The following is a 23682-nucleotide window of genomic DNA, read 5'->3' as shown; positions in this document are numbered from 1 at the left end:
AACACTTAAGTCTCAGAAAGCAGTTATTAAACCTATTTCTACTGTGTTGCAAGAAACACTGTGAACAAAGACCTTTACAGCTGCTTCATTGTTGGATTTTATTTAGTTTATGCTTTTGGGTTTTTTTCCCATTCTTTTTCTGCAGAATTAGCAGTACTGTTAAGAGCAGAACAGACAAACATTTCCCTTAGGTATGAGTTAATGAGCCTCTCCAATCATATTCATTATCTCAGCAATTTACTTTTTCATAAGACTGTGTATAAGAAACTAAATCTTATTTCTAAACCTTTTCTCAATCCTGATCATTTAAATATGAAGATTGCAAGTAGAGCTACTACAACTATTCTGATCTCTCTGCTTACCTGATGTAGCCTATTTAGTTGCTTTACGTGCCCAGGAAAAACATTTGCCTTTAAAGAAACAGTGAAAAATAGGAGCAAGGTATTAATTCTAAATACACTTTACATCTTGTGAGTTAAAGCACAATATAATAGCTGTGATGAGGACTGTGACCACAGCATACATCCCATGGCCAAGACAGGGCACATGTGAAGCAGCTATGAAGCTACTGTCCTTCGCAAGAATTCAGGATATACAATTCAGGAGTACTGTGAAGAAACTCCGCCTATTTGACAGGAACCAGTTGGGAACCAGTTGGGAACTCTGCTGCATACCCATCAAGAAAGATGGACCAGTGGAGAAGATATGAAATCTTTTACTTAACCCTGGGAAATATGGTCTCAGGAGCTCCTTCTTACCAAAGGACTGCTTTTTAGGTAAGAAAGCACACAGAGTAAGTCATACAGGTAACAGAATGGGACTCTAGGCTGAAAAATTTCTGTAAGAATAATAGGTCAAAAGTTCCTTCATCAAAAGGAAATTAAAAGGTGTCATCTCTTCCCTCTTCCTTGTAGCTCTCAAAATCTGAGGAGATTGGCAGAATTGCTAGAGAATAGAGCCCAGATAGTTACAATTTAAAAGTGTGTTCTCATTCCCTATATCTTCCTCCCCTCCTCCACTGCAGGCCCAGACAGGCAATGGCAAAGTCAGTAGTTTAGAGTGGATGCTCACTGTGACTGTGAGTCTGGAAGAGAGCAAAGAATGAAAAATAAATCTAGTACTTGCTGATCCAGCTAATATGAAAGTCAAGGAAATTAGCAAAGCTCCTTGAGAAATGTCACGGTATTCCACTATCAGAGGGAACCACTCTACATTGGATTTAAGGGCTAGGAGCAAAAGGTTTCAAGACACCAAATGTCATTTAAAAAACCCAAACAAACAAACTGCAGTTTATTTGAGCTATTTATTCATTAACAGAAGAATCTCTTCCTTTGTGTTTGATAGCTAGGGAAGTATGCTGTCAACAGCAACAAGAAAGTCTCAGAAAAACAACTTTTTTTCTATACAAGGTATATTCATTCACTCGTATAAAAATTCTGAAGGTAAGCAAGTGAAAAGTAATCATGTGATTTCCAGTATGTTTGGTTTGGTCTACAGGAAAGAAACCAAAAAGCTTCCTGAAATAGTAAAGTAAATTTTATTATTCATGGAAAAAACACACCAACATGCATAATGAGATACATAACTCCAAGAGATGATGGAGTTGTGAACACAAGTTGGTGGAGTTTGTGATCCTCAGGGCAGTGAGGAGGGTGCAGAGCAAGCTCACTGCCCTGGACTTCAGGAAAGCAGAATTTGCCCTCTTCAAGGACCTACTCAGTAGAGTCCTATAGGAAAGAGCCCTGGAGGGCAGAGGGCTCCAAGAATACTGGCTGATATTCAAGGATCATTTCCTCCAAGCTAAGGAGAGATGCATCCCAACAAGGAGGAAATCAGGTAAAAAATGCCAGGACACCATCAATGATCTACAAGGAGTTGCTGAGTGAACTCAGAGCAAAAAAAAAAGGTTTCAGAATGTGCAAATGAGGACAGGTGGCCTTGGAGGAATACAGGGAAATTGGATGGGATAGCCAAGGCCCAGTTAAAATTGAGTCTGGCCAGGGACACCAAGGATGACAGGAAGGGCTTCTGTAAGATATGTTACAAAAATAAGAAAGACTAGGAATAATGTGGGTCCTCTCCAGAAGGAAACAGGAGACCTGGCTACCATGGATGAAGAGAAGGCTGAGGCTTTCAATGACTTCTATGTCTCAGTCATCAATGGTATGCACTCCAGCCATGCTGCCCAAGTTGAGAAAGGCAAATGCAGGGACTGGGAGAACAAAGACATTAAGCCCACTGCAGGACAGGATAAGATTTGAGACTAGCTAAGGAACCTGAATATGCACAAGTCCATGGGATCCGATGAGATTCATCTGCAGGTCCCAAGAGAGCTGCCAAACAAAGTTACTAAATCACTATCCACCATTTTTGAAAAATCATGGCAGTCAGGTGAAGTCTCTGATGACTGGAAAAAGGGAAATATAACCCTCATTTTTAAAAAGTGGAAAGTGGAAGACCCGGAGAACTACATACCAGTCAGTCTCACCTCTGTGCTAGGCGAGATAATGGAGCGGATTCTCCTGGAAACTATGCTAAGGCACATGGAAAACAAAGATGTGATTGGTAACAGCCATCATGGCTTTACAAAGGGAAATCATGCCTGACAAATCTGGTGACCTTCTTAGACAGGGCTACAGCACTGGTAGAGGGGGCAGAGCAACTGACATCATTTGCCTGGACTTATGTAAAGCATTTGACATTGTCCTGCACGACACCCTTGTCTCTAAGTTGGAGAGATGTGGTCTTGAAGGATGGACCACTTGGTGGATAAAGAACTGGCTGGATGGTCACACAAAGAGTTGTGGTCAGGTGATCATTGTCCATGTGGAGACCAGTGATGAGTGGTGTCCCTCAGAGGCTGGTGCTGGGGTCAGTACTCTGGGATCGAGGGCACCCTCAGCAAGCTCACTGATGACATCGAGCTGTGGGGTGCAGTTGACACACTGGAGGGAGGGGATGCCATGCAGAGGGACCTTGACAGGCTTGAGAGGTGGGCCTGTGTGAACCTCACAAAGTTCAACAAAGCAAAGTGCAAAGTCCTACACTTGTGTCATGGCAATCCCAGGCACACCTACAGGCTGGGCAGAGAAGTGATTGAGAGCAGCCTTGCCGAGAAGGACTTGGGGGTGATGGTTCATGAGAAACTCAATATGAGCTGGCAGTGTGTGCTCACAGCCCAGAAAGCCAAGCAGCATGGGCAACAGGTTGAAGGAGGTGATTCTCCCCATCTACTCTGCTCTTGTGAGACCCCACATGGAGTACTGCATACAATTCTGGTGTCCCCAACAAAAGAAGGACATGGAACTGTTGGAGCAAGTCCAGAGGAGGGCCACAAAGTTGATAAGAGGACTGGAGCACCTCTCCTATAAAGGCTGAAAAGGTTGGGGCTGCTCAGCCTGGGGAAGAGAAGGTTGTGTGGAGACATCATAGCAACATTCCAGTTTCTGAAGGGGGCTTACAGGGAGGCTGGAGATGGACTCTTCATCATGAACTGTAGTGATAGGACAAAGAGTAAAGGGTACAAACCAAAGGAGGAGAAAATCAGGCTGAATATTAGAAAGAAAGTCTTTACTGTGAGGGTGATGAGATACTGTAACAGGTTGCCCAGGGAGGCTGTGGATGCACCGACCTTGTCAGTGTTCAAGGCCAGGTTTGATAAGGCCTTGAAGCAACCTGATCTAGTGGGAGATGTCCCTGTCCATGGCAGGGGGAGTTGGGACTAGATGATTTTAAAGTCCCCTCCAACCCTTAACATTCTATGATTCTATAAGTCATGAAGAAGTAATCTAAACACATAACACATCAGAACTTCCTGATCCAAACAGGTGAAAACAAGACCATATAGTTCATTCTTTATTTTAATTGCTAGGCAGTCATTTTACTTGGTTAAATCAGATGGTCATGATTCTACTCAGTCAATATTCTCATCAAAAACAATAATGGCATTGCTGGTGCTATTGGTACTTCTCCTGCTGTACTGTTGTATGTATTAGAATAATAGAAAAATGTTGATGTCTGGTTCAGATTGCAGTTAAAAACTCAGTTTGTCAATCCATAAGCCTACATATTTTATCAAGTATTCCTGGTAATAGTTCATTGGTTGAGAGTGAATAGGTATTACAGTCAGTTTTCAAGAGTGACAGGGTAAATAAATTTCACCAATCTGAATCACACGCAAGTCAGCAGATGGATTAATTTGGTTATTTATAATTCTACTTCAAAATATCACGCAATCCTGATCACCAGGTTTGTTTGTTTCCTAAAATAAGTCTACATTCTTGCTGATGTCCATCAACAGTTCTAAAAATTAAAGTATGCCCTAAACTCTCTTAATGGCACTTGTGAGCAACATTTTTTGTGAAGCAATGAAAGTGTAGAACACATCTTCAAATGTAAACAATTGCTATGCATTTATTTCTTTTCTGTATAGTTCTGTTGGCTTTGGATATAAGAATAAACTTTGCTTTCAGCAGAGTCTCACAGGCACAATTATTACAGGATTTACTGCCTCATATGAATCACTGAAACAGCACTTAAGAAGGAATTCTGAAATGAAGACTGTAGTATAAATAATATAACTGCTGGATACTCCATCCCAACTGAGGATGTTGAGAAGTTATGTTTTCTTGTTTGGCTAGGGCTCTTTTTCTTGTTTGTCTGGGGGTTTTGTTGCATTTTCTTTGTTTGTTTGTTTGTTTCTTTTTAACCTCAAGAAATGTAAATAAGCAACTGACATAACATAACAAGAAAATCAAATGCTTTAAAATTAGAATTTGAAGCTGCACAGCCAATGAATCAAATAATTATTTTTCATAATTGTAGGGCAGATCAATTGAATTTGGTCTGATTTTCAGCATAGGTGTGACTAAAATCTTCAATTTAAACCTGCACCTAAGATTTGCTTGATCTGAAATCTGATTTGTGGATAATAAGAAAATAAGTCATAAAATAATAACTCATTTGTGGTTAAGCTCTCAGAAGGAAATTGTAAACGCAAGTTATGGAAAAGGAGTCACCAGAAGGAAGAAAGTGGGGAAAACCCCACAAAATCCAAAAGGAATTTACATTTTTTAACACTCAATTTCATAAAAATAAAGTTCAGACTGAATACCAATACTAATCAGAAAATTCTTTGATGGACAGAGTTACAGATTCATTACATTCACCGCTTCCTTCCTCCCCTAATCTTGGCATGAACTGCAGGAAAGATACCTTAGAAGAGATCTGTCCTTCAATTAATGTATATTGATTATTTGCTTAAGTCAAGATATATACTCAAGATAAGATGCAGCTGAAACACGACAATTGCACTAGTTAAAAGCATTTTATGCCATATTAGATTTCAGTAGCATTAGGAACAGTTTATGAATTCTTTATTTTTACCCTTTCTGGTGAGGTCATTTTTTGAGTAAACTACTACAGAATATGAATCATACTGACAGAATGCAGCATGGCAATTATTTTCATTTCTGCTGATATGTGTTGTTAGCCATTCATTAGCATATCATTTAATTATGCTGAGATCTGCTGACACGATTGGAAGTTCTGTGTTGTTTCTGTAGGCCAGCTATTCCCTGTGTTAGAGATTACTTTCAGTAATCCTTTTTTTGCTTTATTTTCATTGTTGAAATTTGCCACTTCAGCTATTTGGTGTAAGCAAGCACAGAGGGAGATTACGATTGGTTTTTCAAGTACAGAACAGACTTATTTGCAAGATTAAGTACTTGATTACCCAATAATGTTAACATAAGATATTTTATTCAGCAAATTAGTGTATTCTGGTACCTGACAATAATGACTTCTTTTATTTCCCTTACTTTTCAGATGATGCATAACCCTAATTGTGACAACATTAGTATGTACCCTGTATTCCCTCAGATACAGAAGGAGAAAAAATATTGAATGTTGAAAAAAGAAACTTACCTGACCGTCCATCCCGTTGAAAATCCACGTGGTACCATTCACCATCATTCACCTTCTTCTGCAAGGCTTTTATTTTTATAGTACCTGATCCCATGTCTAACAGCAGGTAGAGGTGGCCATCAAGCATCTCGATGGCAAAAAAATCAACCTTCACCATCTGTGGATGTTTGGCATCTTTTTGGTGCCTTGGTTTCCCATGACTGAAAAGAATTAGGCCATTTGGCTCAGTTGTACGAAAATCAAATGATATTGAGCCTGTTTTCTTGGCATTCCACTTTGGCAAAGAGATGAATGACTCTGGTGTTTCGAATGTGATTGGATCTAAGGTTGCAACATTCTCACATTTAAATGCTACAACCCCGTGAATCTTCATTTTAGGATCTCCTTGCTTGGCAAGTCGAGATAACTCCAACCTGACGTCATTATTTTTATATACAACCTGCAAGCAAAGCAGAGAAGTTACTCAAAGAAACCTGACCATTTTAACCAAACAGATATAATCCTGAACAGGCACATTATTTAAAGGATAATAATGATGATATATGAATATGATAAGTTACATACGCACAAAATTAATAAGTATTTTCATTGACTAATGATTTAATAATTGTTTTCATTAAACCAAACAAAGTTGCTCTAAAAATATCCCTAGAGTTAATTCTAACAATCTAAAAGAATCTACACATAATTTATACTATGAGTTGCAAATTAGCTTGTGTGGCCTTGATTACTTAAAAACCCTCTTTGCACAGTCATTCTGCTACCATAGAGAAGTATAGGATTTCTTCTTCCTCTAAAACCCTTTGTCATTGTCTTAACTCTTCTGTTCATGCACAGAAAATATACCAAGGTCAGATATCTCATAAATTAGCATCTTTTCAGTTTGTCCTTGGGGCTGAGGAATAGTAGTGTTCATGGTATCCATGAAGCTATAAGATAGGTAAACTAGTGTCATACAGATCAAAACAGGCAAAACCATGGAAATCTTTGAGCCAGTTCAACTGGACAAAAAATAAATCAACTTACATTATTTTCCCTGACTGAAGACTTTTCTGATAAAAATGAAAGACAATATTAGTTTTAAATCCAATTGACCTCTGCAGCAAATATTCCTGCTTCAAATTACATTTTTACTTGCTCCAGAGAAGCCTATCATGATAAAAACATTTTCCAGGGTTCTAGTCTTTATTAGTATATTCTGAAATTGCTGCTATTTCTGAGTTATCCAGAATACGAGGGCTGCTTAAATGAAGCTCCCTAATACCAAAGGAGTGCACAAGTATTTTGTCAATATTTTCAATTATTCAGTAAATGATACACTCAAGCTAAAATACCACTGAATGGCTGACTATGACCCCAGAGCGACAAAAGCTAAAACCTTCTCTGTTTCTAAGGTTAAGCCCTACATTAAAAAGCAATTTGAAGAAAAGGCAACAGCTCAGCAAAACCAAGCACTTTGTGCTGAGGCTTCTTCATCTACAGATCTATACCATTCAGGACTAGATCATGTCTGGCCCCTGATCCAATATTCCAACTATACAGTGTAGTTCGAAGCTGTTCAGGGGACCAATCACTGATTTGGACCTTACATCCCTATTAGTGGTTAGAAAGTGCTTACTGAACACTCAGGATAGAGCTTCTGGATTAATTTCCTCCGAGACCTAGTTTGAACTCAAAAAGAAACCCACTCTGACACACAGAAGCAGAAGACACAGGGGACGCGCTGCAGAACTGTGCTACTGTTAGAAATCAAAACACTACATACAGCCAATCTGAGATGGCATACCCCATAAGTGGTAGTTGCTCTCGAAAAATGGTGTTTAAAGATACCAGAACACTAAAGAAATGATTGATAGTGTGATAATTTTTTTCTTTAAGAATTGTGTTCTTTTTAATTATGTCATTATCCACGCTGCAAATTTCATCATAAGACATGGCAGAATTATTCTCCTGCATTAAAATGTGTCCTAATAGCTAATAAATAAGCCTATTTCTTCATTTTATTACCGAGTTGAGTGCAAGTAATGCTGTTTCCATGGGAGCTGTGTCTCCAAAGACAACAGATAAACCTCACTGTGTATTGCTGACAGCAGAAACAATACTCTGCCACACAGAGGTAGATAATATGTTGCATTCTTCAACTGAAGACTTCAGAAGTGAATAGAATTGGACTAAATTTTAATATTAGAGAGTAAGGATACATATTTCCATTTATCAAATACATCCATAACACCTCAGATATTGTAAAGGAATTTAGAAGAGTACTGGAGAATAAGCACACACAAGTGATCTCCCTTTGGTGCGACTTTCTGTCTTTAGAGTGAAGAAAGCCAAAAGGCAGCAGAATGAAGCAAGAAGTCAGCATAATAGGAGGTTTCTTAGAGATATCTGGTCTCATGAAACATTGGCCACTTTCTACAGCAAAAGGGATTTTGGATAGCTTCCATTTAATTTCAAGAAGTTACAGGGGACAACCTTTCTACATTAAACTGAAAAGCATTAAATAGTAGCCAGAGGATACGATAAAACAAACCAAAAAAAAAGGAACAAATGGGCTCTTATCAGAATTAAATCACATATGATGACAATGAAAGTAAATAAGGCAACAAAGAATATGAGAAAATCTTTTTTTAATTGTCTACTCAACAAGAGTAGGTGCCAGGACAAGGCGAGTAAATGTACAAAGAGATTTTATTGTTTATGGACAAATCAAATTGTCTGATATTAATGAAAGCTGGTTGACTGAATATTAAAATTAGGAGTTAACAGCCATGTTAGAAAAACTGAGCAGGCTAAACTCTGAAGTCATTTGCCAACTCAGAAACAGTAAGTTTTAATAAATGTGGTCCTTGAACAAGAACCTAATGGACAAAGTGCAAACAGGAATACTAGCAATTGCTTTCTCAATAACTTGTCACCAACTCTTCAAGTAGCTTAATATATAGGAGAGAAAAATTGCTAGTACAATTTAGTAACAGTGACAAATATTTTATGCCACCTATATCAAAACATTCTTGGAATCCCTAAATATTGCATATGACAATTTCTAACTTCCATATTCCACAACTGAAACTCCATAGCTACTGAGAAGCAAACGACTGCACATTATTACATTCATTGTGTGGAAACTAAATAAAGCCTATATCTAAGTTTTAGAGTGCTTATGTTCTATGTTTTAGAATGCTTATATTCCTTTAATCTTACTAAATGGAAAATTTGGAACTGAATTATCATGGATAATTAGTATTAAAAGAGGAATATATGAACCATAACTGAAAAGAACTGTAAACTATTAACTGAACACAGCTGGCATTTGGGAGCCCATTTCCTAGTGTTATGCTGAGATTCTTACCCCTCTCTCTGTTCATGAAAAATGTACTCAGCCATAAGTGAACCACAGCAAAAAGGAGGAAAACAGTATGTTCACAGAAAGTACTCATCGTTAATTTGTGGAAAACAACTGAACAGTAAGGAATAATTCTGAGATGAATATCTGCTTTATAACTCATGAAGGTATATGCTGTAGAAGTAATAGCCTCTAGGGTACAAATAATTTACTCATCCAATCACTTTGCCTTTTTTTTTTTTTTTTCCCCTCTGGGTACATAAGGACAAACATGTTTTTAATGGGCTTATATTATCCACTATTCCCATCTGAGGTGCACAACATATTGTTCTTTAGTATTAACTCAGTATATTCTCCCTCTGTTAGAGACATGGATCCACAATTAGTCAAGTGAAGGTGATTTGTAATGGAGAAATATTTGAGTCCCATTGACCTTTACTCCCACACAACCTGCAGTCTGTATCCTTGCACTGGTATGTGCTTTACAAGCATCTATTGGGTTGACTCTGGTAATAACTTGCTTCCTCTTGCACTCACTTTCATACCTGAGTAACAATATAAGTTTCTTGCACATGAAGCTGCCAGTCCCCAGGGAACTGTGTTATGCTATTAAGAGCACCTTGAACTTGTTTTCTATTCACTGTATTCTTCTTAATATTAAGTAAGTTTCAAGACCTCAGTCTTTAAAATATATAGTTACCTCGTTCTTGGAAACTGTAAAAGGTCACCTAAACTTTCAAGAGAAATGGAGCCGTTAGCAATTTCCACATAACTTGCAACCAAGCTATCCAAAGCAAGGAATAAATTTGGTTTCTAAGAGAGGGCAGAACTATATATCATTTTACACTCAAGGTACAAGCTTCCTTTGCTACCATCTAGGCCAACCACATGCTGGGTAACTTGCAATATCACGGTGCTGAGTCTTAATAAATAAGCCCAGCCATGAGACAGCGAATAATACCTTAAGCTCAGCACTCTTTTAACATGGTCTGTGGTCATCTTGGAGCATAAACTAAATTAATTCACGCTTCCCAAAGATATATCATGTATACAGTTTTTTGCAAGCCAGGGCCTTAGTATTCAATGAACTACAGAAGCGTATCAAGTATTCACTACAGACCCTGACAGTGGTCATGGTTGGTGCCTTCACAACAAAAAAATGTACCAGAGCAGCCAAAGAGAATACATTATTAAACCAGTAATATATAAATTTATGAATGACCTTGAGAAAAGGTGAAGGAAAAGAGAAGAAATTCATATTAGGGACATATTCTAAATATACAATCATTCAATTATCAAGTTAAAAAGTAAAAATAAATTAAAAAAAATAATAAACAGAACCCTAACAGTTCTTTCTACTGACCCTATCTCATGAGATTGAAAATCACAAAAGATGTGAAAGAATTCTGATTTCAACACCATTTTCAATTCAATGTGCAGCCTTTTCCACATCAAACACTGTGAGTGAAGAAAGGCATTTCCCTCAAATATTTCAGAATACTGACCAACTCTGCAAGCAACAGCTTTTCCATCACTATGATTAAAATCCTTTAAATTACTGTGAAGTATTTTTTCAAATTACTTTATATTATTAAAACCAAAAATGATCCCTGAGGAGTTAATCACATCCCCTGATTTGCAGCATCATAGAGAATCCAGGAGTTCAGAGCACCTACCATTATGATCTTGCTCCAAAGAGCTTGCCTATTTATTTAACAGGGAGGTGAGGAAAAATGCTTCTCTAAATTTGAATGAGTGGATAAATCTAGTATCAAAATCTGTTAAAAACTGGATCATGTAAATTTTTATGTTACCATAAAGCAGTATTTTAGTATTTTTATATTTTCACAAAACCTGGATTACCTAGTGCAAACAATGACAGTAAATTCTCTAAAATGGAGATTAGTATCATCCAAAATGGCTCAGGTAGGTGCTGCTACCCTACAAGTTTATGCTGCACAGTGGAGTCAGCAGGAGATAACTTGCTGATGTCAGAAAGTCTAACAGTGAGATTTACATTATGGGAAGCCTGAGGCAATTTTCATCAGCTTGCTTTAACAGCCACTAGAATTTCCACGCTCGTTGAGAACTACCTGGTGCACATAGCACCGCATTCCCCGGAAATCCAAAGGCAAAACTAACCACTAAGAATTATCAAGCATTTTTTTCAGCATTTGCTCTATGGTTTTGAACTAATCCATGACTGTCAGTTTCTCACAGGAGGCTTGTCGTTTTGCTAATGTCTCAGTTGGTTTTCAAGCATGAAAAATGAATATATCAATGAACACAATAAACTACAGACTATTTACACAGAACTTAAGGAGCCCCAGTTCAAATGTTTGCAATGGGACGCATTTTTGAATAAAATGTCAAAGCACACAACATGAATGACAACAGCTACTCAAGCCTCTAGGATTACTCAACACTGTAAACCAGCTTTGTTATCTGAACACAGAGAAGAGATTAAGAGGTATATTGAAAGCTCCAAGGGAACATCTTATTCATCCTCAAGTGAAATTTTTTCATTCTCCTGATGTTGCGTGCATGTGTGGTGGTGGTGGTAGGGGGAGGCATTTAGAAAGGGGGTCATTTTGAGTACCAAAACCAGGCTAAAATTAGCATAATTATATGGAATTCCACTATGAATTCAATAACACGCCTGAAGGTCCACTGTAGACTATCTGACAACCATCACTATCCTACCCCCCAATAACGATGCGAAAAGAATGAAAAAACCCCAACAAACCTAAACGAAAAAAACAAACCCAGAAGAACAAATAACACACAATTTGATACAGAGAAGTTCCCTTAGTTACTCTAAGGTAAGAAAAAAAAGTTGTTAATGAATATGTACAGCTGTAGAAAAAACCCCAGTACTAATAGAAACAAAGTTACAGATATACTGTGAATATGAATTTAGATTCACTGTGCAGTGCTGGGAAAGTCACCTCAGTTTAATGCATGTCAGCTATCTGCAGAATTAATACAGTTGTGATAGCTGACCTTCTAAGCAAACTAGTCTCTTCTGCTGGAGTTTTGAATGCAGATCCCAGAACTGTTTGTTTCTTTTCTCTCCCACTTCGACTGTCTGAATAGAGACATTTAAAGGGGATGCCAGAAACCTTTTTATGTTCTAAGTTACTGGCATATTGTTTAACATGATATATTGGCAGAACTTAGAAAAAAAAATCAACATTTTTTTTTTTCTAACAACCTTGATAATGGGATTGTTATGTTTTTCACCCTGCTGTGGCCACAAGTCTTTTGAAGATCTTTTTTCCCCTCTTCAATAGACTATTTTGTTATTCTTTGTATGTCCCACTGTCTGCTGCCAGACAGTTAAATGTTTCTGACTGTGGTTGCTATGCTTTCTGTTTTTAAGAAATGGGTTCAAGTTCCCTTTTTTTTTTTTTTTAACTTCCCATGGCAAAGACTCATAGAAATTTCTTGGCAACAGCTAAATTGCAGAGTTTAGGAACAAGTTGCTTCCACAGAAGCTCAACTGGCTCCCAAGTAAGAATAAAGCCTTTACCAAGACATAAGTCATGAAACAAAAACAAGAGACACAAGAATCACCAAAAGGAAAACAAAATGTATTATTTGAGGGAAAAGCAGCTTTGCATTATATATTGTATAAGGTCTAAAAAAGAAAACAAATGATATGCTATGTCCAATGACTCTTTGGGAAAAGAAAGGTCTACAGGAGACTCAATTATTGTGCTGGATTTCAGCTTTTTCCTCTTCTATCTTTCACAGTGCAGCAAGAGTTACCAAAGACTAAATCTGCAGCAAAGTCAGAAATATGCTATTTTTTCTCTTTCTCCATTAACTATTCTTACCCAAGATCAAGCAAAAGAACTCTTTAAAGACTGCAAGAAAGAGGTACTGTAAAGTAGAACACAATTATTATTATTGTAGGGTTGAAGCCTTATTTCTTTAGCATAATATTCATTATATGCTAGATTTTACCAATCTTCAGCACTGAAAGCTTTAAATTCAAGGTCAGAAAATACAGAAGCAAATAATGGAAAAAGGAAAAGATAATATAAATGCAAAAATTAATGTTCTAAGAAATTTAAACTCCAATGCATCTGAAGGCAACATGACAGATTTACTTAAAAACTGAGCTACCTTTCATTAGGGTAGGAATTATACAAGTTAAAATAGAAGTTGTCACAAAAAGAGAAAAAGAATGAATCTCAAAGAGGAAAGCTAAAATGAACCCAACACAATCCAGGTTTGGGAAGTCAGTGCTCTGGAGACAAACTAACAAAACCTTGTTAAAAAATTCAGTTAGCAATATGCCTAACTGAATATCTGAAATATTTGAACAAATATTTTTTCCATATTAGACATGATTAAAAACACACAGAAGGAACTGTCAGTTCTGCATATCCTTTGGTGAAATGAGGCAGGTTTATTCCACCCCTCACTAGCTTCACTTCCTTCCTTCCTTCAGCCTCTGCCATCAGTTTATTAGTAGCTGCCAACTTATTACTAACTTATTACTTCTCCAGAATAATAAATACCCAACTGGCTTCTTCTTCCCCTTCTCTCTCACCTGTATAGGTTACTCTTGCCTCTAGCTGAATAGCTAGCTCTTGGCTGAGGGTGTTTCTGGCTGCTTTCTGTTTTGGACTCATCTCCGTTTCCCAGTTCCTGGTTTGAAAGAACCTTCTATTCCAGTGAGGGGAAAACAGACCTCTAATCCTAGGCTAAACTGCCATGTCTATTGTATGAACTTCTGGCTAGCTTCCATATTGATACTATCATTCCCTTTCAGCTCTTTTGGCTGACTTATCGGTACAGCGAATTTGGCTACTTGTTGACAAGCTACAGAAACTTTCCTTCTCCAATTCTGAGACCCAGCACAGTATCCAGCTACCTTAACAGCTCTCTGATTTTTGTTTGTGTTTTTTATATTAATATAGTTACAATTTATGCATCTGTTGGCTAAATTCTGCTCTACCATGATAGGTAAATATTTTAAAACTAAAAGTTAAAATCAAATTTCCACCCATTAACTACACTGTTAATTTTCCTTTCGTTAGTGGAGTGACCGACACTCCGTGAACGGAAGACATTTCAAGAAAATTCTTCCCTACCTTCACCTACAATTTCTTATGAATCCTTAGAATACTTTTAAAGTATCCTTTTAGCTTTCCAATACTGCAATGTCAGTAACTCTTCAGATCAGCGTTTTGAAACAATCTTTGCCTTCTCAGATAACCTATGACAACTGGAGACTAAGTTTCCTGTAGTACTTTTGCAGGCAAGGTTATCACTATAATTCCAACACAAGGTATCAAGCTGCCACATGTTATTCAGTTGCAGCTTTTCCTTCATCATTTTTCAATGATAGAAAGGTACACCTCGAGGCTGCTGCCACTGCCTTCCTTTGCACTCCATTCTGTGCTCACATTCCTTCTCTAAACAACGTATATTTTCCGAAATGACAAACAAAGAAACAGTATTCACACAGAGAAGCAAGAGGAAAAGCAGGGCCCTTCCAACCTCAAACAATGCTCTGTATAGTGCACCACATGTGTGGCTAAAAGCATATATTGTCAAGAAAATAATCAACTCATGGGATATTTCTAAGGCATCTCTTTAATATTTAAAGGCATCTCTTTTATATTTAAAGGCATCTTTAACCAGAGTCTTCCTACGGGTCATCTTCACGCTAATAAATTTTATTGAGGTTATAGCTGTCCTCCAAAATAAACTTGCTGAATTAATCCAAATTAATTATCACTATAAGTATAAGGAAGAGGGATGTATTATTTGATTTTCAAGACATGCCATCTCATTGTAGTGAGCAAATGCAGCAGAGCATGCATTAACCATTAAGTACGCATTACCATTAAGTATGGTGTTTAAAGGGTCTGAATCTGCTTGATGACCTCCAAGCCTGAGACTTTGGTGTCAGCTTAGTGCTAAAGAAATGTCAGACAATACAATTTACTTTTGGTTTGGCACAGAACAAGAGGTCCTTGGCCTCAAGCAAAATCAATTCTTTTGACAGATAATCAGCAAAAAACACACAATACCACAACAACGTTTGTCCAATTACATTCAGGAAGAGCAGCTTCCCACAACAAATGAACTATCAACAAGTACCTTTACACAAGTTACTACTGCTTATTGCAACCTAACACATATGCAAACTTTTAAAAGTATATTGTTCTGCAAATATTGTATGTTTCCTAAAATACTTTTGATTATGTGTCTGTCACCATAAATACACCTCACAGTGGTTTTTTGGAAAATATCTGTGAAGTGTACTAATTCTGAGTCAAGGGTAGACAGTGCAATTACGCATTTCTCTCTTCCCCGTGTCATTGTACACATCAATTGAATGTCTCAGCAATGTTCTGACATTTGTTTTCACCTTTAGATGTTTGAGATTTTTTTGTTTTTCATTTCAAATAAACACTTCAACTTGAAGCTACTTTAAATATAAAGCATATTTTGAAATACCACTTCAGAAAAGTGGGAGGAAAACAGGCTTTTCCTCGGACAAAACATCAGGCAAAAATGATTTTCTATTTTTGCTAAAATACTTTCTTGGGACTACATATGACATGTGCTGAATTATATATGTATTAAAAAATCACAAAGGGAATACATGAAATCTAAATAAAGAGTTTAGGTAGCCACATCTATACTAGCAACTATTGCTCATGTTCATTTCAGTGTAACTCCATTCCAAAAAACAATACGAGATTATGCAAAGAGTTGCAGCATTCATTTTCTTTGGAAAAGTTTGCTAAAATTACTTTCAAGATTCTGCTCTCTATAGTGGGGCCTTGGTCCCACTGAAGTGACCATGTACTAGTTAAAGGTAGTGAGAAAGCCTACTATATAAAGGTTGATTCAAAATTATTTAGCAAGAAGTTGAGGATACTAATAAAAACTTTAATTCAGGAGTAGATAACAGATAAGCAGTGCAGTATGGGACTCATGATTACTGTACCCACAAAGAAGAAAAGCATTTGCCTTTTAACAGAAAATAAATTAAGAGTAGTCTCATTCTGACTGAAAAACAGATTTGAATAAAATCTATATATGATAAATAATGTGAAAAAATATCTATTTGAGGTATAATATCTATAAAATATCTAATATAAGGTATATATAAAAATATCTATATAAGGTAAAATATCTATATAAGGTATTAATTCTAATATATACCAATAAATAATACGAGGGCATGAGACTAAATGCTACTGTGTGTACCTGTATGATGTCAGCAGAAACCAGAAGGACACACCCTCTCTCCTTGGACTAGTGTCAGACCCATGGCATCATCCAGTCTCTGGAAATGTTAGGCTTTTAAACAGGTGGTTCACGAAGGTGAAAAGTACCAAAAGGTTGACAGGAGGCACATTGTGCACAGAAACCATAATGTTAATAATTTGCTCTTATGAAACTTGACCTGCTCATGCTATTTGTGTTGTATTCCCTTCCTTTCTGTGAAGGATTCTTTCTGTGTTACCAAGAAGGACATACACCACTGATAAATGACTGCTTTACAAAATACGAACATGTGCCCCACCCCAGCATCTCCTGAAAGCTTCCACTTAAAAAGGAGAATCTTAAAAGTACAAGCTCTGTTTTTTTGTGCTGCCTTTCAGTGCTGCTACCAATATATAGAAGTGACAGATTTAATTCCCAGGAACAAAACATGAACAGTGCTTGAAGAGTACATCTGGATATTCAGTATGCACAAAGATCCTTAAAGACCTTAATCAAACAGTCAAGTATTCTTTTGAAAATATGGCCCTCTCTCTAGAATCCAAACAAATTTAAATAAGAAAGGATAATGACTGAAGGGATGAACAAAACCATACTATGTAACTTTTTAATTTTCAGAAAAAAAATAATTCTGTGTTAATCAGATTATTTTTTTCCATATTGAACTATAAAGAGATGGTTTGAAAAGTTGCTCACTTTCTTTACAGTGGATTCTCTAATTCCTATTTTAAATTTCAAGCTTTCTTTCAAACAATGAAAGAATATTTAAAAACAAACCAGTACAAATTAAGACAGCAAGGCTTCTAAATTGGAAATTTCAAAACGTCTAGTTTTCCTCACGGAATTCACTTTGACAGAAATGTAGCTAACCTTAGAAAAAGCAAAAAATTATAACTGGTTAACCATGAAAGGATTTTTTTTACATTCTTGCACCTCTGACCTCTCAGCACTGTCCCCTAGCTGAGTATGGCAAAAGACATACTCAAAGGGAACTTTGAGTTCCCAAACTTCATTGGGAACTAAAATTCCTAGCAGGCCCTGATATTAATAATCTGACTCAACAGATAGAGTAGTCTCATGTTATGATTTTTGCTGTAAGTCAAGTTATTTCTAAGTCTGTCTCACAGGAATGATGAACTTGACAAGTCTTATGCTTCCTAACAACTTCCTCTGAGCCTATATGAAAAGAAAGGATGACATACTGATTAAAGTGATTTATTTAAACTTGGAGTATCTGTTCTTAACCATTATTTAGCTAAGTTTGACATTTACTTCATAATTGAATTAGAGACTGCAAAACTTTCTTTTTCAACTGCATCATTGGCATAAAGAATTGCATCATAGGTTCCTACTATTAAACTGGGACCAATTCACAAGACATCTTAATGTACCAAGTATTTTTTATTTATTTCTTAGGTCAGGGAAAAAAAAAAAAAACCAACCAAAAATGTGGTCCTGTTCATCTCTGCTATATTTATTTAGCTGAAATAACAATGATCAGCTTATCAGCTTGATTATATCAACATTTCAGTTCTTGAAATCGATAAGAGTGGAACACCTAAACATAGATACAAAAGAAATATTTCTGCAAAAATTTAAGGTGTCAGATGTGCTAGTTATTTGGTTTGCACATTCACAGTAAAGTCCAAATACTTAGGTGACCACATAAGTCACCTATTATTTTCAATTTGTTTTATAGTTCTCTTCATAGGCATAACGTTATAATGTGTAACTTTGAAGATACCTGAGCTGTATGTATAACTAAAAAAAATAAATTTGTACAAGCTACCATTCTCAGTTGATATCAAAATAACCATTTGTATTTGGATGGGAAATCTATCTAGAGCTGCAAATGCCTGAAAAACTGACTATGGACTTTAGAATGAAATTATATGCCCTTTTGAGCATACTAGAAGACTAAAATATTTATATAATTGACTTAGTAACTGGTTTAGGTTTATTTTTTAACATTCATTTTGATATATTCCCAACATATCAAATGTACACTAAACATTTTTTTAATGAAAGATTGGGGGAAATATCAATCTAACCTTCACCTAAACATATTGAAAAAATTGCAAAAAAGTCAAAGAATAGCTGTATTTTTAGTTTGACAACTAGATGATATTAGGATTGGCTCCATTAGGACACACAGATTTTTATACTTCTACAAACCTTGTTCATTAAAATGTTTTAAAGCATATATTTAATCTTTACTATCTGAGAAGTAAAGAAATAATTCTTGTCTCATTATTACTTTCAAGCTGTCCAGTTAAAATTTGGAAAACATGCACCATCTAAATGGCAAAGAAGCACCTCAGTTCTCAGTAGATTTTATACATATGAAATTGCCTGGTTCTCTTGGAAAGAGAACACTTGTTTTGTAGGGTCTTTTGCCTATAGAACAGTATAGATTTTATAGCACAAACAGTATTTAGATGGTCTAACTCTTGTCTTAAAACAGTCTAAATTAAAAGAGAATCCTAGAATTCCATTTCGTAAATAAATATTCCTTTTCAATATTCTGCCTTTATAATATTAGGACATAGTGCTTTCTGAACTCAGTGAAGTTTGCAAGTGTCCCTAAAAGCAGAAAACTGAAAAAGCACAGAACAAATCTGCTCACTCACAGTTTTGGATTATATGATCTTAAAAAGATTAGTATTTCCAGTGAGGAAGAAATAATCTTGACTAAAGAAACAAGGTTTGCAGTTTTATAATGTCCAGAAAAAAGACATTTTGAGACTTTCTGTTCTATGATTCTGGAGGAACAAGACTCATCAAAATCTTCCTGCCAGGTTCCAGCTACTTTTGTCAGTTAATTGGCTGGATCTTGAAATCCAATCTGCATTTTGCAATCTTTTTCATTTGCCTTATCTCATACAGAGCAAAACATTCCTTTTTTTTTTTTTTTTTACCAAATATAGTGACAGATGAAATACAGAGGAGTATTTTCTTTTCAAACATTTTCTTGGAACAGCTTTTCCTCTATCTTGCATATTTCCATTTTAATCCTGAAGTTGCTGAGTTGTGCTGAATATTTAATTTATGCTAACCTGTCACTTATTTTTTCCCTCCATCTATATAGTTATGAATATTTATGAACACAGCAGTGGCTGACCTGCACCTTGTATTATCTGAAAAACATATGCACACTGGGCACATGGGACAAGAAGGGAGGCAGACTAAAATTTATTTTTCCATCTTTGGAACACAAAATGAGGACTCTCCATAAGAATTGTGTTAATGAAAAGGAACATGCTGCTCCTTATGATAATTATTTAAAACACCCCATATAGAGGCTCAGGAAACTCTCAGTCATTTCCAAGCTCTGGTATCTCTGTATGGGCAGACTAAAAAGAAGAGGGGGGAAAGGGGCATGGAAACAAGTAGGTACACCACCAATGATGTTGCTCAAGTGCACATCAAGGGACCAAAAGGTGCCCATGAGTACTTTTAATTTCTTCCTCTTAGATACTTCTTAAAAGCAGAAAGGAATAATAGATAATCGATAACACACATCATTTCCAGCCTCCACAGCAGGAGACCTACACCAGAAGTTTGTGAACCCCGAGGGTTATCCAGTATCAAATAGGTGTCCTTCCTACTGGTGTTTCAAAGGGTAAATATTCAGAACATAATATGCATTAAAGAGGAATTCCCTTGAAATTCTTGAAAAACTGCCTGTGACAGCCCACTTTTCTAGGCCTCTACACTCCCCAGCCTCCTTTGATTCTTGTCCAGCTTGTGCCCATGCAAAGCAAGTCCTTGGAGAAATACTGTTAGTATCTAGGAGACAAAGTGCCCTTTCTGAAGGTCATGTCCTTTAAGGAAGTATACTCCTAATACCTTCTGTGTGCATTTCCTTTGTATCCTTCCAAGTTGTACATTTTAAGACAATATTAATACCCAGAATGCTTACGAATCTTAGAATGTAGGAAGAAAAATACTTGGAGTAAGGAATGAAACTCAGGTCACACTGAAATCTCTTCACTGGGTCTGTAAACTTCCAGAATTGCCTCCTCAAGCACTCCCTATGCCAGAACACAAACATCCTACATCTTTCACACTCCCCTATCTCCTCCTCTTTTTTAAAACGTTCTATTTCACAAAAGCATAATGAATAATGTATGTAAATACTATTATGGGATATTGATTTACTAAGTCTGTGAAGAACACAAACTCACTATGATCCACTGAGTGGGGTAAGTGGGAAATGTTATAGAACTACTTTCAATGAGAAAAAAAATCTGTAACACATCTCTAAATGATTCACAGAAATGACTTGTAGCAAATCTATTAAGTCCTCCAGCACAGCTCTCCAAGAACAGGATGTTTCCCTGCAGAATAGCTTTTGCTTCTTTATACAATCTACTCTGAAGCATCTCAGTGAAGACTGAGACAGGGCTTTTACTGATACCTTTGGGAAAGTGCTCTACTACATAATCTATTCTCACTGTCAATCACTTTTTCTAATACTCATCCAATCTGAATTTTCACTTTAGTAATCCCATCACATTACTCCCCTTGTGCTTCTGTGCTTCAGCATTTATACTCTTCAAATATTTATAGTTATTGTAAAGGAGAAAAACAGACTTTTTCCCTCAGCATATCGGTTCCTGTGCCTGAATGCTGTTGGTCTTCCTTGGAGTGCTGTATTGCTTTACACATTCCAAATAACTGTCAGAGAAATTAATATTTGCAGTTGCTAGAAAAAAATAGCCCAGAAAAAGTCCTTTCCCCATCGCACACCTTTCTAAGAGCAAATGTTCACTGCTGTTACATCATCAAAAAAGATCTATGGAACCAAATATTCCAAATAAGAAAAGAAAACAGTTAGCTATTTTATGGGGAAAAAAAAAAACCAATCCTCATATACAATAATTTTGGATAACTGGTCCTAACCGCAAAGGATTATTAATAAAACATGCTGTATTAACAAAACACAATATATAATCAAAATATCCTGGATAACAAGTATGCTTTGGTAATATTTCTATTTTCATTTCAAATGTTTCAGAACAGATGGTTTATAAAGGAAAATGGTCTTTTTTTCTCTCTCTCTCCTTTCTCCATTATTACCTCTTAGCTACACCAGAGATCTGAACTCAGAAAAACATATCCTGCACCTTTCACACATCAGCAATCATTGTCTATCACAACACAGTTACTTCAAAAATTTAATGTCTTTATGATAATCAACATTTTCTCCTAGACTTCCACCAATTTGTTTTTCATAGAAAGTCCAGGTTGGAAGGGACCTCAGAAGATCAGCTGGTCTAACCATTTATGGGAGCCTAAGTGAGAAGGGACCTCAGAAGATCAGCTGGTCTAACCATTTATGGGAGCCTAAGTGAGATTATCTAGCACCCTGTCCAACTGCATCTTGAATACTTCAGCAGTGGGGACTCCACCATGTTCCCACAGAGGTTGTTCCAATTACTGATCTCATTTTATCAAGTTTATTCCTTATATCAAAATAAAATCTCTCCTGGTACAACTTGCGGAGCAACCTGTTGCTCCTCGTCTTCTTTGTATTGTTCCTTGCGAAGAAAGAGCATCTTTTCTGTGTGTACCTGCCCTTTAAGTACTAGAATGCTGTGAGATGAGGTTCCTCCTGAGTCTTCTCTCCTCCAGAAAGAGGAGAGAAGAAGGAGAGAAATTTTCCCTTTCCTCATAGGGCAAATCCTCCAGCTCTTCTGATCATTTTTGTGGCACTTCTTTGGCCCCTCTCCAGTCTTTCCACACCTTTTTTGAATTTTGCAGACCAGAACTGGGCACAGTACTCCAGGTGTAACCTGACAAGTGCTGAGTAGAGCTGCTAATAGTCCCCTTGTGGACGTAGATCAGGATCCAATTTGCCTTTACTGCTCCAGTGGCCCACTGGCTCACGTTTGGATTGTTTTTCATCAGGACTGCCACATCCCTTCCAGCAAGGCTCCTCCACAGCTACACAAAGCCTAGCCTGTACTGGGCTCTTTGGTTATGTCATACTAGGTACAGGACTTTACACTCATCTTCGTTAAACTTCTTGGCTAGCCCAGTCTGTCCAGGTGTCTCTGTAAGATGTCTTTCCTTTCTGACGTGTCCATATTACCACCCAAGTTTGGTGTCATTGGCAAAGTTAGTGAGGGTGCTTCCAATCCCATGATCAAGATCATTTATGCAGATGTTGAGCGGTGTAAGGTGCAGTATCAACCTCTGAGGGAACTCACTTCTTACAGGTTGTCAGCCTGAGTGAAAACCATTGATTGCTGCCCTCTAAGTTCAGCCTGTTAGCCAACCTCCACCCATCTCACAGACCACCCACCCAATCTATCTTGTCAGTTTGTCTATGGGAAGGTTGTGGGAAACACTACCCAAGGCTTTGCTGAAGTGCAGGTAAACAACATCTACTGCTTTGTTGCAGAAGGTGATTACATTAGTCAGTTCCTGGATTTTGCTACACACTCCTATCCACCTCATTCAGGTTAATATTTCTTTATATAAACTTCTAGCATTTGTTAATCATCCCTCAAAAACTGTTGTGAAGGCTACATATTTGTGTGTCTCCTTCATTCATCACTGTCAGTTTTGGCTTCTTGTTTCAAATACTTAAACCCACAGTGAGTTGAAAAGATTTATGATTCTTGACCCATGACCTAATTCTGAATTTGATCTTCCCCATTAAAGGTGCTTTAAATATTGACCTTTTGTATAATGTCCCTTCAGCACAACTGAGGTATTTCAAAAGTTTATCTATTTCTAACTCAAACTCGCCTATTTTAAACCTGCAAAACCCCACACTGTGCTCTTAATTGCCCTAGCAAAGCACTGATGTTCCTTCCAGATTTTAACACTATTTTTTTACTATTCTTTACTCACTGTTGTTATTTTTATGTTATTATGTTTCTTCTTCCTGAATCTTACAGCCTTAAATTAATGAGTAAATTGCATTCATTACTGACATGAACCCACTTTTTGGTCAGTAATGATGTAGTTCTCCAATTTTCCTCATTTTCACTCACTTTCATGTCAGCAAGAAATGGACTCAGGATGTCTCTTTTGGGATTCTCTACTTTCCATTTAGTGAATCTGACTTCTCTGTAATTTATGAATTTCCTTGCTAATTTGCTGAAAGTGCTACTCAACAGAGATGCAGGTAGTTAAAAATC

General features: G+C 36.8%; 1 protein-coding gene across 30 annotated transcripts in view; it reads right to left on the bottom strand.

The window, feature by feature from the left end:
- NRXN1 (neurexin 1) overlaps positions 1–23682 on the bottom strand; it is a 711718-nt gene that overhangs the window by 426227 nt on the left and 261809 nt on the right. For all 30 annotated transcript variants that reach the window (XM_032683731.1, XM_032683732.1, XM_032683768.1 and 27 more), the window contains one exon: positions 5926–6364. In XM_032683731.1, the coding sequence (XP_032539622.1) occupies positions 5926–6364 (439 nt within the window). The remainder of the gene's footprint in view (positions 1–5925; positions 6365–23682) is intronic.

This window comes from Chiroxiphia lanceolata, chromosome 3, assembly GCF_009829145.1.
Source record: "Chiroxiphia lanceolata isolate bChiLan1 chromosome 3, bChiLan1.pri, whole genome shotgun sequence".
Lineage (NCBI taxonomy): Eukaryota > Metazoa > Chordata > Aves > Passeriformes > Pipridae > Chiroxiphia > Chiroxiphia lanceolata.
The sequence above is the reverse complement of the archived record's forward strand: the minus strand, read 5'-3'. Positions and strand labels throughout refer to the sequence as shown.